General features: G+C 34.3%; 1 protein-coding gene across 3 annotated transcripts in view; it reads right to left on the bottom strand.

The window, feature by feature from the left end:
• LOC102588046 (AUGMIN subunit 3-like) overlaps positions 1 to 15,885 on the bottom strand; it is an 18,463-nt gene extending 2,578 nt beyond the window's left edge. The window contains exons 1-18 of one of the 3 annotated variants that reach the window (XR_367653.2): positions 15,559 to 15,885; positions 14,261 to 14,297; positions 11,954 to 12,057; positions 10,949 to 11,144; positions 9,458 to 9,524; positions 8,832 to 8,935; positions 7,470 to 7,554; positions 7,227 to 7,281; positions 6,706 to 6,837; positions 5,537 to 5,606; positions 5,205 to 5,262; positions 5,060 to 5,115; positions 4,720 to 4,872; positions 4,032 to 4,143; positions 3,819 to 3,960; positions 2,598 to 2,673; positions 2,082 to 2,177; positions 1,776 to 1,894 (exon numbers count right to left, since the gene is read on the bottom strand). Coding sequence is in view for 2 of the 3 variants with exons in the window: in XM_015311018.1 (XP_015166504.1) it covers positions 1,826 to 1,894; positions 2,082 to 2,177; positions 2,598 to 2,673; positions 3,819 to 3,960; positions 4,032 to 4,143; positions 4,720 to 4,872; positions 5,060 to 5,115; positions 5,205 to 5,262; positions 5,537 to 5,606; positions 6,706 to 6,837; positions 7,227 to 7,281; positions 7,470 to 7,554; positions 8,832 to 8,935; positions 9,458 to 9,524; positions 10,949 to 11,144; positions 11,954 to 12,057; positions 12,760 to 12,796; positions 15,559 to 15,734 (1,788 nt within the window). In the remaining variant the exon portion in view is untranslated. Of the gene's footprint in view, positions 1 to 1,659; positions 1,895 to 2,081; positions 2,178 to 2,597; positions 2,674 to 3,818; positions 3,961 to 4,031; positions 4,144 to 4,719; positions 4,873 to 5,059; positions 5,116 to 5,204; positions 5,263 to 5,536; positions 5,607 to 6,705; positions 6,838 to 7,226; positions 7,282 to 7,469; positions 7,555 to 8,831; positions 8,936 to 9,457; positions 9,525 to 10,948; positions 11,145 to 11,953; positions 12,058 to 12,759; positions 12,797 to 14,260; positions 14,298 to 15,558 lie in introns of those variants that run through there. The other 2 variants (XM_015311018.1, XM_006352598.2) reach the window with 2 other exon arrangements.
• Positions 15,886 to 16,251: the final 366 nt, after the last annotated feature.

Below are 16,251 nucleotides of genomic sequence, written 5' to 3' on the forward strand. Positions count from 1 at the left end.
TTAAAAGATCAATTATTAAGACAACCTCATTTATATATTAAAAAAGAAGTTAGAAAAAAAAATAAATTTGAGTTTACAAAATGTAACATTCTCCCATAGAGGTGACTCGAATTTTTTCGTCGGAAAATTACATGTATACATAAGGTCAATTTATCTCTTTTATAGATTGTATATAGCAGATGTTGAATTTCTTTTTATTTCTTCGTATATTTAAACTCATTGCAGAAAGGCATCTGAGGATTCATATCAAGCTGCTTGATGCCAACTTGTGCTTGTTAAATTTAAAGCAAATGCATATAAGAGAAGATGTGTGTTAGTATATGCTATTTACTATAGAGATGTTTGACATGTTTTTTGGGGTTTAAATCAGTAAAAAAAGGGCCAAAAAATGAAGAAGAAAGATATGGAATGTTGGTCATCTTAAGAAGATAAATATATCATTATTGTCATATGGTACAATAGAGGAGACTTCCCTTTTATTCTCTTTTGTAAACAGTAAGTTTCTTCTTGGAGGTATATGTTGATGTCTTTAGTAGGACAATACTAGTGGTGTTAGCTTTTGTAATTTATAAAATTATGAGGAATTGTATGGGAAGTTGGGATTAGAAGCTTGTAGTATTGCTTTTATGAGAAAAAACAAGAAGCCTTCTTGTGCCATTTTTAATTTTTATTGTTGATCTTTTTTACTTTGTTGTGTGACTAATTATCAATACTTAAAAAGTCCCAATTAATCTAAAGTGTATTTATCATCTTATTGGAAATATCTTTATACTTGCCCTAGAGGCTTTTCTCTTCTTTCTTTTGATCATAACAGGAAGATTTCACATAATTTTAAGATCGGATCAAAGGTCCAAACAGGAGTTTAATTGCTTTTATCTTTTAATCGAAGGGATTTTACTTTTCGTACAGCCAACAGATACTTATTTGCTTTTGCATCTTTACTGGATTACACTGAAATTAAAGGTGGATTTAAAAGGCTCTAGAGTCTAAAGAATGATTTAACAAAAGAAGCAATAAAAACAACATTAGTTGACTAAAGAGGAAGTGAAGATATAAATCAAGACAAATATTTAGCACTAGTCAAGTGACATAATAATCTGGACCTCTTCACATTATCAATGCAACAAATATTTCCTCAAAAAAAAAGGACATAAGCACCTCTCTAAATCGGAAATTATTAGTTACACACCAAACTCTTACAAAGAATTTTACATTTTGTACTTGATCTTAGCTAATGAGTTACTATTATTAGTTTAGAAGGCATGAAGGAGTAAAACATACATAATTTGTTTGAGAAAATTGTTCACAACTTTGGATAACATGAGAACGCATATTTTAACTTCAAACAAGTAAGGATAATATTTAGAATATGGTCCACATATAACATGTTTGCGTTTGATAACTATGTTTACTTTAATATACCAAGTTCCTTTGTCCAAATTTATCAGTAAATATCAATGGTGGTGGCTCGAGGGGTGTCAATTCACTGAAAAAAATAGCATAGATAAGTAGTAATATGTATTTATACTATATGTTGGTCAAAAAATGTTAATATTCCTTCTAATCTCAAAACCACTCTTTCAAGACATGCATATAAGATAATTAGAGCACGGCACATGTTTAGTAATGATACTAGGATGGGCTTGGACCTTCCAAAAGTATTCATGAAAATATTGAACTGAAAATAGAAAAGAAGAAACATGGCTACATACATGCACAAAATACATCAAAAATGAAGAAACTACGTACAAAGCAAAATATACAAAGAAGAGCACCTATGAAGATTGCAAATCTCCAACACTTGCAGCAAGTTCCATGACTTGTTTCATAAGCGCTCAGGGTAGCAGAAGAAATCAACAAAAACTCGTCTCTCTTCTTTTTGATGTTTGTAAATCTGTTTTATGATGAGGATATCATTTATTAGTTTCCATCTTCAAGAAATATACAGCATAAAAAGAGTGATAACGTGTCTAATACCATAACAAGTACAGAGGAACAATATGAGAAACAGAACGGCACCAGAAATTAGAGATGGTGTCTACTAAGGGACAAAATTAAGAAGACTTGAGCTGAAAGCTTACATCTTTCTTCTTCAAGTGCTCACGGCTCACGTCTTCAATGGCACGAGATAGGTTCTTATTGTAGTCTTCCAATGTTGCTAGCTGCTTCATTAGTGTCTATACAGGGAAGGACACAAATGAGAAGTAAGAGAATAAAATATTCAAATTAAACAGAAGGGACTGAAGTGCTCAGCGAGCAACCATCCACAACTTTTGCACCCAAAATGAGCATTATAACTTATGTGACTATTCATATAACTCAAAAGAGTTAGGTAAGCTAAGCAATCAAGAAGATATATTTTTCCAGGAAACAAAAGACTGGTACATCAGTCCACCAAAAAAAAAGGGGCACTCAATTATGACCCATACATTATGGAAAGGCAGAGCGTAAAAACTCCTACGTTAAGTAAACAGATACTCCTATTAAAAAGCAAGATATATAAACCTCAAAAGCCTTTGAGCATATAGAAAGAGGGGGAAAAGACAAATAGAAACCATATTTACAGAAAGCAAAGGGCATAATGGCAAATAATATACCTGAGGTGTTAAAATTGGTTGAGCAGTTGTTGATGAAGCAAACAATAAATGCTGCAAACTTTGAAGAAGAGTGCACCTAAAATATGACGTAAGAAAGGTATAAGTTGTTTTCACACCATGACAGTTTTACATCTCAAATCCCCATCAGTATTGATTTTAAATTAATGAAATGCCATAAAGAAGGAGTACAAGTCCGTGCAGAGATAATAAAAGCAAAAGCAAACTCGGAATTCAGATAACATATATTTGTTTGAAGTATAAATTAAACAGGGAGACCTCAACCTACAAAACACATCATGAAAGGTAAAAGAAATATGGTTTATGCAAAACGGGGTGATTCTTAGCCACCCTTGCTACATGGTGATCTAAAGTAACTTTTAAAGAGATTCCAGTATATAACCAGCCCCAAGAGATTTCAACACAGTTCTCTTAAAAACTATCCGGTCCAAAACTCCCATCTTCCATGAACAATTACTACAAACACATCCTCACGAATTTTTCAAGACACTTCACAGCTACATCCAAGGAAACTAAAATATGTTGACTGGATCCTAGTTACAGGCCCTTGTAGTTCCAGCAAGTCATCACTTGTAAATGAAGACATAGCTGACCACTTGTCACAAAAAAAGAAGAAGAAAGAGACACCTTATACAATTATAATGACCTAGAAACAGATCAATATGCAGACAAAAGTACTATTTGATAGTTTTCATTTTCCGTCTCAACACTGATTCATCAGAACTGTTGGCTTTTAATATAGAAATTAAGAAAATAACAGAGAAAAACTATTGCAGTATTGTCAAAGTGAATTATTTTATTAATAATTCAGAGACCAATATTTATAGAAAAATATGTTACTAACTTACCAAGTTAAAAAAAAAAAAAAACGAACTAACTTCTAAATTCAAGTCACATAAGACTCTGATAACATAATTTTAAAACCCTAAAATAGCTAACTGTTTTATTTCTGCAATATCCTAAGACATATTCTCAACAAGGACTACACATGGTGATAAGTTGGTGTTCACTTAAGATCAAAAACGATATAAAAACATGGATAAACCAATGCGTTGGCAGCACTATATAGGTCCATGTAAGAGCGTATTGTGTAGAGATCTTATTCTAAAGCTTCAAAGCTCTTCCCAATATGATTAATATTGTCAGAATACGGGAGAGGAGTTATATAGAGACTGGTATAATTCGACAGAAATGAGAACTTACAGTCTATTTATACATTGATCTCTATCCTGAGGAAGAGTGTGTTCAAGGTCATATTGCAAAGACATTAGATCTGAATGAAGGCTTGATATCTGTTGAACAATGCCAGGTGACGATACATATGTTGATGGACCAGCTTGGATATCTGAAAAATTAATTAGTATGAATAATAACCCAGAAATGGTGAAGTAATAATTCAATGTCCAAATCCATTACTTGAATATAAACTTAAAAGGTCTCTGATGCCATGAAGAAATGTGTCGCGATCATCCACTGCTCCTTGTTCTTGAACATCAGATGCAGCTTGGATCAGTGCCATGCATTGACCCTAAAAATAAAAAAGTTGCATGAGTGGACAAACAAGAAAGCAAAGATAAATATTGCACTCCCACGTCCCAATTAAAGCTGGAAATTTTCTTTTAAGAGGCCTCAAAGGTATAACCATCCTGTGTCCATATTTCAATAGCGTCCTACATTGCCTCTTAAACATGCATCAACCGGTAACACCACCTTGACTTCCCAAGACTCTTACGAAAAATCAAGCACTTCAATCAACCACACCAGCTGACAATCCTCAACCCCAAATTAATTGGGGTCATCTAAAAAAATCCTTTGTATCTATTCAACTATCTTCAGCTACATTTTAAATTGTTCCATAAATGTCAAATTTTAAGACCCACACAAAAACGTCATTTTTATAGCAAATAAAATTTTAAAACCAAAATTCCAGCTTCATATCTTTAATCGTTCAATTTATGAAAGTAAAAAGATGTTTGGATGGCTAAGGAAATTAAGTATGGAAAGTTGAATAAGGCTTAAAAAGGAGGAGAAGGGACAAGCTGGTGAAGGTTCTTCAAGTTCAATTCAAGTCTTGTGACATGACTCATTCTACGCATATACTTACCACTCTGCTTTTTGTTGCTGACAGGTATCCATGCAGCTCAGACTCAATAACTTTAAGCAATGAAAATGCCCCAAGCATGGTCTTCTTTTCCAACTGACATGCTACTTTCAGAAATTGATGTCTTGAAACATGATTAATTAGATGATTTATGAACTGCAGAGAAACCATAATTAAGTAAGAATTACAAGAATTTCTAAGCATCAATGCACTAAATTAGAAAATGATGCATGCCAAATTAGCAAAAGCGAGCAATTAATATCTGCTCCTTATGATGGTTGTTAGTAGAAGAAATAAAGAAAAAGAACTGTATAGGAAACACATCACCCTGTCTTACACATACCCTTTTTTGCCGGTTAATGTAGAATTCTTGGCGCATGACCTTTAGATCATAGTCTCCTACATATTCCACAAGAAATAGAATTCAACAAAAAAATATATGCTAACTAAAATTTTAAGATCACATGGTCAGACGACAATATTATTACCTTCCAAGATGTATGTGTCTTGTAGCTGAGCCAGCTCCCAACAAAGATCAGGAATAGTCTGAAAAAAGAACTGCAGTAGGTAATATGCCCAACTTTGACATCAAAATTAAAAGACATCAAAGAATTCTTGAAGTTGTCTTGAAATTTAAAATATGTATGTTCATTCTAAATTGATCACCTCAGCTGATATTGAAGCATCACCTAATCAACAATATGATAACTCTGTCTCTAAGGGTGCTACCTGACATCTTCTCTTGTTTCATGACTAACAGACTAAGTAATAAATAGCTGGAATTTGAACAGAAGAGATAATCCACAAGTGCTAGACCTACCTCGGATAATAACTTCTCTTCTTTGCGATATAAAATTGAGATTTCTCCAACTAGTTCAGCATGTTTTCTCCTGCAAAGAGAAAGAATTTAATGATAAAAGTAGCCCACAAGTAAGGATATAACATTCATTTTTAGAAAAACAATGTTTACTAAACGGCAGAGTATCATTAAATAAAGAGATAACAGATTGTAGATAAGTACATTCCACAATATTCCAAAATAAGAACTATTTGGGGATGTCACAAAAAGAAAAGAACTAGCTTCCAATGCATATTTACAATTGAAAGTCTTTCTAGCTATTCCTCGTTATAGGGAAATTGTAATGCAACTATGATAGATACTGCAAAGAGATTTCTCAATCACTTCCCCACAGATAGAGGCTTGTATTCTACTGCACAAATGTGATAGTTGATGTATAGAACAACAAATGATACGCAATGACAATTCAGACGTCAGAAATTTTTTTGGGATTACGTAACCAACGTAAAATAAAGTAAATAACTAAGCATGCAAGATCTGTAGAACAAAATGATGCTTCTTAACCTTCTAAGTACACCCAGTTCCAGTTTCAAAGGATTTTCTTCCTTCTTTAATTTTTTTGGAGAGAGGGATTTGGGGGGAAGGGGGTGGTCGGACTTGAGTTTAATTGGAACTCACCGATCATTTTGTAGAAGTGAAACATGAAAATTTCCATATATTGTCTTGATATGATCACAATCCTTGATACTCCTACTATTCCCGTTTATGTTTACTACAACAACATTCCCAGTGTAGTCAAATAAGTGGGATCTAAGGAGGGTGGGGTGTATGCAGACTTACCCCTACCTTTGTGGAGTAGAGAGGTTGTTACCGATAGACCCTCGGCTCAAGCAAAAATCGAGTTTTAGAGCAGGTTTAAACAAAAATGGACAAGTAAACACTATGTTTATGTGACACAATTTCCTTCTTAGTCCATTACAAAAAGAATGGCACACTTCTAAGATGTGATGTCACCCTGTTTACCCCTTATAGATACAAAAACCATTCATATGGCAAGCAACATTAGCCTCATAGAATGACCATATGTCACTAACATCATAATGCAATAATCCAAATAGAGAATACACGATGAACACGAACAGCAAAAAATATATCAGTTTTAGGTGCAGAAGAGTGTAGATGACATCTACCGAAGAGAATGAAGGTCCAGATGAATGTGAGCCTCATCTGATGTCACTTGACCCTTGAACGCAGTAAGAATAGCTTGTTGCTTAGCATTCTCAACTTGAGCTACTATCCATTGCGTCTCCCTTGGAACAAATCTATCACAAAGAAGGGCAACCATGAAGCTGTGTTGACAATTTCTCAGTGATGATTCATGATTGACATACAGGGGAAGTATTTCAAAGTAGTTTAAATTCTTATGTTCTATATTTATATACTATAGGAACCACAAAAGTAAATCTCTTCAACTTCCGATGTTGTGACAATTAATGTAGATGACCAAGCATCCTGTTTCAGGAATGTCACGAAATATTAGGATATATCCCAATAAAAGCCAAAACATTCGATAGGAAATAGGTAATATAAAAAGTTAAGAAACATGAAAACAGAAAGTGAACTCCTATACATATTGTCCAGATACGACATCTTTGCACTTCCGATTAGAAACATAAATTGCTAAGATTAAAGTAAAAGACATGGTGCATACATGGAGCGAAGGCATTGCAATTCAGAAACAGGCGGGTGGTGAGACTTTACCAGATCTGCCATGTCACAATGAAAAATATTTACAAATCAACCTAACAACCACACACAATAGCCAGGAAGATTTCTCCAATTCTTAGGAGAAGAAATCTCTCCGTCAATAAGTACACAAGCAAATCCAGATACAAACATATACCCGACTTGCAGAAAAGAACTGATGTGAAAGGTGGTGTATGAATGTAAATACCTCGTAGTAAAACGTTTGATATGTCATTGAGGCTAACCCATGAACATTTTGACTTCCCCTCCTCTGCAACTAATCTGTAGGGACCCTAAACCACAATAAACCAGTAATAGGAAAGTCAACACACTGAAATTCTATAAAATAGATCTGGAAAGTGCAGATTAGATGGGAAGGGCCAAAATTTTCAGCTATGCAGATGAACATTGTAATAGTTGGCTGGACAACACGTGCCTGCCAATCCTAAGGCCACGCCCACTAAAAAGTAAAATATTTGATATGTCATTTAGGTAAAAACTTGACTTAGCATCCTCAGCAACCAATCAGATGGACCCTAAAATCAAGTTGTACCATAAATGCACAAAATTTTTAGCCATTGGAAGCCAAGATATTCTAGAAGAGCAGATTATCTGGGACAGGTCAGGGCATTGGCCAGGCAAAGGGACATTTTCAAGGTTGGCAGAAAGGGTACAGACTGGTCATCCTAAGCCCTACTCATCTACGGTATTGCATATGCATAGCCACTATAAAATTCAGCATCTAAAAAGTAAGATTGAATATCATGTACTATACAGCAAGAAACACAAGTCCCACAGTAAGCCTTCCTATATTCGTAGAGCTGAAGAGAAAAAACTCAACATTAAAGATAAACTCAAAACAAGATCATATACTCCCTCTGTCCCAATTTATGTGACTTACTTTCCTTTTTAGTCAGTCCCAAAAAGAATGACACATTTCTATATCAAGTAACAATTTAGCTATAAAATGTCTATTTTACCCTTAATGAAATGATTTACAGCCACACAAATTTCTATCATTCATTTTGGACAACAAGTTTTAAAAGTCTTCCTTTCTTTCTTAAACTCCGTGCCGAGTCAAAGTACCTCACATAAAATGGGATGGAGGGAGTAATATTTATTGGCTCGTTTCAAGAATTCTACCTTAAAAATAAGAGAAGCTCCAAGGAAGAAATTGATACTTTAGAGGTTAACAATTCAATGATCAGATTACAGTGACCTTTTTAGCATTATGTAAGTTACACCTAAAAGAATTCATGGATTAATGAACAGGTAAAAAGCACCAAATATTCTTGGATTAATGAACAGGTAAAAAGCAACAAGTATTCATGGATTAATGAGCAGGTAAAAGCAACAAGTATTCATGGATCAACACTAAGCAAAATCAGTTCACAGTTACGCATTATACCAAAATTGTGTGCAAGCTTTAACTTTTATGTTGCTTCCACAACCCAAGTCCTATGTCTAAGGTTTGATGAGTCTCCAAATATACGTGATATTACCAAGGTTAAGAGGATAAAAATGCTCACAAGGGAAAGAACCAAGTAAAATAATAATATTCCAAACGTACTGTATCTAGATGCTTGGTAAACCACTGATTTAACTCCTTTACACAAGATGCATCCGCCAGCAGATATGCGTGGAAGTCCGAGTAAGAAAGGTATATTCCATCTTCTACAATACAAAAGAATCTGAAATATCAAGGAAATAGTCACAATAGTAAAAAGAAATAGATAACAACAACATACCCAGTATAGTCCCTGAGGTGGGGTCTGGGGGTATAGCACAGAAAGGAAAACAGAATTTTCTCAATTCAGATACTCATTTGACCTGCTAATGTTGGAACCTAGACGTCCAAGTGAGCTAAGCAATAGACTGTTACAGCTAGTCTGATTGAAATATGCAGCATATTTATAGAGTATACACAAAACATGTGCACAATCACATCATTTTTGAAAGCAAAGCAGCGACCAGCACTCTTCTTGAAAAAGCATAATCCCATCTTTTTCTGGAGAATCTTAGTAGTCATTATGTACATTGTAAGAATTAGATCTTACAAAAGATCTCTCTGGGAGTGTGAGTTTTGACATCCAAACCAAAGCATAGAAAACCTTCTAATAAATATATTCACCACAAATACCCTTTAAGCAACAAGAGAAATTTTCTGAAATAGTCATAAGAAAAAAATGGACGTACCATCCCCTGAATGATAGTGTGCCAACTCTTGCGCAGTAGAAGCCATCCTTCCAAGAACTGCATTCATCTATGTATAGTGAAGCATTTGAGGAAACCATTTAAAATTTTACACAGTATCAATATATGTACATTTCCCATCAGAAGTATATATTATGCTCACTGGCAAACCAGAATTGTAGAGACAATAAATATAGGATGCCTTCAACTTGGAGAGTGGACCTTTCACAGCAAGTTTCTTTAGTGGATGTATTTGCTAAGATATGGATTATGGAGAGGTAATAAGAATTTCAGATTGCCTTTACAATGACTGAACTTTATAGCGAAGAGTTTCTTCTTTACCCGAAAAAGCTAGATAGCATTCATGCTGCCAAAACCAGCCCAAAGTATACACTAATAACAGGTGGCCTAATATGTAAAGGGGCAATCTGAAACAGACATGTTAATGTGCTAACATTACAAAAATGGAAATAGCAAAACTATAGGCAAAGGGGAAAATCTGATGCAGCCATTTAATGTGCTAAACATTACAAAAATGGAAAATAGTGCAGCGTAATGAATTCCTAAAAGCATTCCACTTATGCAAAATACAAATTTTGATCATTATGGCCATAAACATAGCACAGCTGGTTAATCAACACCTTGAGATAGGATGTAAAGCAAACTTCAATGATAAATAGAAGAGCTAAGAGTTTATGTAATTCAACGACAAACACTTGTTCCGGAAGAATTTCTTTTATGTTACTTTGCTCAATACTTTTCTGGTTCATTAACAAAAATAAATGACATTGATGAAGTAGGTTACCCAAAAGAATGCGCCAGAAAAGTGCCAAATGGAATTGCTACAATGCTATACAAGGCTCAAGCCCTCTAATTATTTGATCCAAGCACCCATACATTGGGAAAGTTTTATATGTAATAGTAAAGAACTCTTGATCTTCCAAACACACTTCAAATCCTTCAAGTGGATCTTTTATTTCCCTTTCAAGGTCAATCCGCTTATCCGTTTCCAGATTATCCTAAAAACACTTGAAGGTGCTACATTCCATGTTTGCTTCTATCTCTCACCTGATCTCCCGTAGGTTTAATCTGCCTAAAGGAGTTTTAGCATCTTAAATAAATAATCATCAGATAACAAAGCCAAAGAAGATGAAAACCACAAACCAGATGTCAAACCAGTTGTCAGATTGACATCTTCAATCTACCACTTAAACAAGCCAAGATTATTAATATTCTGATCCTCTTCCCAAATTGTCTGCCGTCAAAATAGCATTCAAGCTTTGTTTGGTCAAGTTGCAGGTAAAGCAAAAGAAGAGTTTACAGTTAAGCTGCCTACATAATCACCAGGCCTCACTGTCTTTAAAATATCCCACATTAACTGATTTACCATTAATAGCAACCTTACATATACCATAATTGGAGATGATATTCTTTGTATAGACTGGGTGTAAATAATGCAAATAAGATAAAATAAGTTGCATTTAACTGGCATACCTCTAAATTCCTAGCTGAAAGGCTATCATCTGTGGTAGCCTGCTGTCCATTAAGAATAGAAGTTGCTGCAACTCGAGCCCTTTTTCCCTGAATCAATGTAGAAGCCTGCCCAGTGAGCATATCATATTGAGACTGCAATCGTCTCAGCTGTTTCTGCAACTCTAATTCTTCAGCTTTTAATGCTAAAGTTGCATCTCTGATGATTAAGCAAACCATCAATATCAGAGAAAAGCAGAGCAAATGTAAAAACAAATTACTCTGAGACCAATTCATTTTAATATACAAAGGAGCAAAGATAAGGTTCTAAGAATGTTAATGGTTTACTTATTTCCAAAAAATAGAATTCAGAGAGAGATACATCATCTTCTTGTGCACACTAAATTGCCTTCATCAACTCTCTGGTATCTAAGTTGCCTCTTCATATGCAGTTTCTAATTATGGAATAAAGATAATCCAGAACTGATGATTGATCAGATCAATGGGGAAATATAAACTACAGCTGTTGCATTCGAGGTAAGGACGAGAAGACTGGGCTTCAAATACCTATGATCAAATCCCTGATGCATCATTCACAATATTTCCAGAAACACAACATAACATCTGAGGTGTGAACTCATAGATAACTGTTTCTAAGGGTCTGCTAACTCCCGCAATCTGACAGATTTTGCTTAGTGTATCCAAATGAAGGTATTGATTGGGAGCACAGAAAGTCTCAAAAATAAGGAAAAGAGAAACAGACCACGAGAAAAAGTATAGCTGAGATAAAAGGCATGTTTAACTAATTTCTTTAAGAATTATTTAACTTACTGTCACATCATGAGTAAATACAATGCTGGATCAGTGATATGAAAGTATAGGTACATCACAATGTGAATGTGAATCGTTTAGAAACTAGAATTAAGTTAACAATGTAATTTTGAGCATTAATACACACTCAAATTTTGACATAGATTAGAAAAGGTTTAGCAATAAAGAACAACAGATTTAAGAGACAATAGTCATCACCTTATATCCTTCAATCCTTCTTCGCTTCCGAAAGCTGCCTCTTGGTTTTCTCTCCTCATTGAGAAGGCTGAAATGCTGTCATAAGCAAAGTCTAGATCTTCTCCCTGCAAATTCATTGCACAAATGAGGATGTTTGTATGCACATAGTGGCAAGAAGGAATAAAGAAGGACTTGATAGCAAACATCTTCAACTTTTATTAAATGAAAACTACTAGTGAATAAAATATTTATATGTACATATATTATAAACATAAGCATATACGCATAAGTACCTACAGTAGATACATTGTGTTGAGTGGTTCCCCACCAACCCACCCCACCCTAAACAACAACAACCCAAAAAATATACAATGAAAGCATATAATGAGGTTAAAAAAATCTTAAGGTTGACAAATGATAAGTAATTATCAATAGTAATGGTTCTAGATATTACAACTCATCTTGCAACTTTAAAGAACCTCCAGAAATTTTTTCCTCTCTTCTGAAAAGCACCCGAAGTACAACAACAACATACCTAGTGTAATTCCACAAGTGGGATCTGGGGAAAAACCTTGACGTTAAACAGGTATAAGCTTTCTTAACAATTGAGCAAAGGAGCATGCTTAATGCAAACACCCTAATGAATATATATCAGCATTTGTCAGATATACCATAGGAGGCATGAAGGCAGCTTTAACCATACCACCAAATTCTTGAGGTTTCAACCAGACTGAAGCAAATTATTTTTATATGAAATGATAGTTTCACTCAGCTATAATTACTTTTTGTTGTGGAGTGGGGTGGGGTGGGGGTGTATGACAACGTACCTCCAACAGCTTCTCCTCATGTAAAAGATGCTGGTACCTAGGTTATAAGAGAAGATAATAATTAAAAGGATGAATAGCGTGTTCCGGTCAATAGAAATAGAGAATTATGACGGATGCAAGAAAAGAAACTTGTCTAGAAGGATAGGATAGAGTAAACAGAGTCAAATATAGTGAAGTCAAGATGAATTCCATAAGTAATATATTGTCCAGAGATGTCATTTCAAGCAACTGAAACATTTCGCGTTCTGATTGAGAACGAGGATAGAGTCATATTGACCAGTTTTACTTTTTTCCTCTTTTCATATGACTAGTTTTATCAAGAGAGGTCTTGATAAAAAAATAAGTGAAAACAAACATAGGACACAATAATGATCAAGACCATAAGAATAAATTAAAAGATATTAGCAACTAAGAAAAGCATTCAGTAATTCTTAAAGGAAAGCTCAAGAGGTAATACAACTAATACTATTGCGCCTCAATCCTAAGCAAGCTAAAGAGATAATAAAAGTTGAAAATGCTTATCAGTAGAAAACTCACAATTATCACTATGTAAACTCATTGAACTATAAATGCATCAATTACATCTAGCCAATATATCCTAAAGCTTCTATGGCCATTTGGCCAATGTCCAAGCCAAAATATAGTTCTAAAGAACGAAGAGAAGGGAAGTCCACTACACAAGATGGAGTCTTGCAGATATTCTCCTATTCATTGAGGACTAAAAGCCAAAGCATAACTAATCACAATTATGTTACATACCCATTAATTATGTCGAAGACATTGAAATGACATTGACTATTGAATATAAACAAATTCGACTGCAAGGTTGGAAGTAAGTACAGCTTCCATATAGAATGTCTAGACGTTTTTCGACACTTATTAAATTACACACACAACTAGATCAATTATGTAAAAGATTAAACATAAGACTTTAATGCACGGCTTAGTAACTTTGCAAATTAGAAAACACAATAAACTGATAAATTATACAGCTTCCGATGAATCCGATATAATAAATAGAACTGTAAATTCCCATTTATCTTTGGAGACGTCCAATTTACACAAAACTGTATACAGTACAGAAGAAATCATGGACTGTAGCTCAAATGACATTGCTTAGTAACATCAAAAAAAAAAATAGTAATAATAATAATTTAACAACAAGCTTGATACTTAGTACAACTTCCGATACACAAATAAATAGAATTCTAAATTGCATTTTAACTTAAATTATACAACCAAACAAATTCAATTATCCAGAATGTACTAAGAGAAAGAAAACGAAAGAGAGACTTCACTGTGTGACTTCAGAGGGGGAAAGGACATTGGAAGGACGAAGGCTAGAGCAAAGCCATTCGAGGACAGGTCGAGCGTCGTCGTACTGGAAAGGCCACTCGAAACTATCAGGATCAAGTGATTCGTGACCTTCGAATCCCAATTCCCCAAGCAACGTGCATATTTTTTGTGGGGCGGGGTGGGGTGGGGGTGTATGACAACGTACCTCCAACAGCTTCTCCTCATGTAAAAGATGCTGGTACCTAGGTTATAAGAGAAGATAATAATTAAAAGGATGAATAGCGTGTTCCGGTCAATAGAAATAGAGAATTATGACGGATGCAAGAAAAGAAACTTGTCTAGAAGGATAGGATAGAGTAAACAGAGTCAAATATAGTGAAGTCAAGATGAATTCCATAAGTAATATATTGTCCAGAGATGTCATTTCAAGCAACTGAAACATTTCGCGTTCTGATTGAGAACGAGGATAGAGTCATATTGACCAGTTTTACTTTTTTCCTCTTTTCATATGACTAGTTTTATCAAGAGAGGTCTTGATAAAAAAATAAGTGAAAACAAACATAGGACACAATAATGATCAAGACCATAAGAATAAATTAAAAGATATTAGCAACTAAGAAAAGCATTCAGTAATTCTTAAAGGAAAGCTCAAGAGGTAATACAACTAATACTATTGCGCCTCAATCCTAAGCAAGCTAAAGAGATAATAAAAGTTGAAAATGCTTATCAGTAGAAAACTCACAATTATCACTATGTAAACTCATTGAACTATAAATGCATCAATTACATCTAGCCAATATATCCTAAAGCTTCTATGGCCATTTGGCCAATGTCCAAGCCAAAATATAGTTCTAAAGAACGAAGAGAAGGGAAGTCCACTACACAAGATGGAGTCTTGCAGATATTCTCCTATTCATTGAGGACTAAAAGCCAAAGCATAACTAATCACAATTATGTTACATACCCATTAATTATGTCGAAGACATTGAAATGACATTGACTATTGAATATAAACAAATTCGACTGCAAGGTTGGAAGTAAGTACAGCTTCCATATAGAATGTCTAGACGTTTTTCGACACTTATTAAATTACACACACAACTAGATCAATTATGTAAAAGATTAAACATAAGACTTTAATGCACGGCTTAGTAACTTTGCAAATTAGAAAACACAATAAACTGATAAATTATACAGCTTCCGATGAATCCGATATAATAAATAGAACTGTAAATTCCCATTTATCTTTGGAGACGTCCAATTTACACAAAACTGTATACAGTACAGAAGAAATCATGGACTGTAGCTCAAATGACATTGCTTAGTAACATCAAAAAAAAAAATAGTAATAATAATAATTTAACAACAAGCTTGATACTTAGTACAACTTCCGATACACAAATAAATAGAATTCTAAATTGCATTTTAACTTAAATTATACAACCAAACAAATTCAATTATCCAGAATGTACTAAGAGAAAGAAAACGAAAGAGAGACTTCACTGTGTGACTTCAGAGGGGGAAAGGACATTGGAAGGACGAAGGCTAGAGCAAAGCCATTCGAGGACAGGTCGAGCGTCGTCGTACTGGAAAGGCCACTCGAAACTATCAGGATCAAGTGATTCGTGACCTTCGAATCCCAATTCCCCAAGCAACGTGCATAATTGCGCGCTGCTCATACTTCACTGCTGGTTTAGATCGGAGTTGTCAATTGGCTAAAACGGCCGCCGGCCGGGAGATGTCTTTTGCCGCCGGCACTGACCTAATTTGGGAGATGTTTCAAATTTAATTTGTTTTCTTTTTCCCTCTCCTTTTTCTTTTTCAATTTCATAATTCAAGTTTTTAATTTTAATTTTGAACTGAACATGTAAGTATATTTTGATTTTAGTTCTATTTGTATTTTCATTTGCCCTATATATTTTTTAAAAATTCCACATCCTACAAGGCCACAAAGAATCCCACAACATTGATATTGAGTAGTCCAACAATTAGAAAAAAAAAATTATATTGATTGATGAAAATTGAAAATTGACCTTAAGCTAATATTTCTTTGACAATATGGTAGTTGGTTGATTGAATTTTACCAATAACAAAAAAAAAATACACATACTAGTACTTTGTTACATTTATAATAGATTAATAGTTTCCAATAAAACAAAAATATTAAGTGATTTATGAACATAGTTAGATGATACG

Source organism: Solanum tuberosum, unplaced genomic scaffold (assembly GCF_000226075.1).
Source record: "Solanum tuberosum cultivar DM 1-3 516 R44 unplaced genomic scaffold, SolTub_3.0 scf00150, whole genome shotgun sequence".
Taxonomy (NCBI): Eukaryota; Viridiplantae; Streptophyta; class Magnoliopsida; order Solanales; family Solanaceae; genus Solanum; species Solanum tuberosum.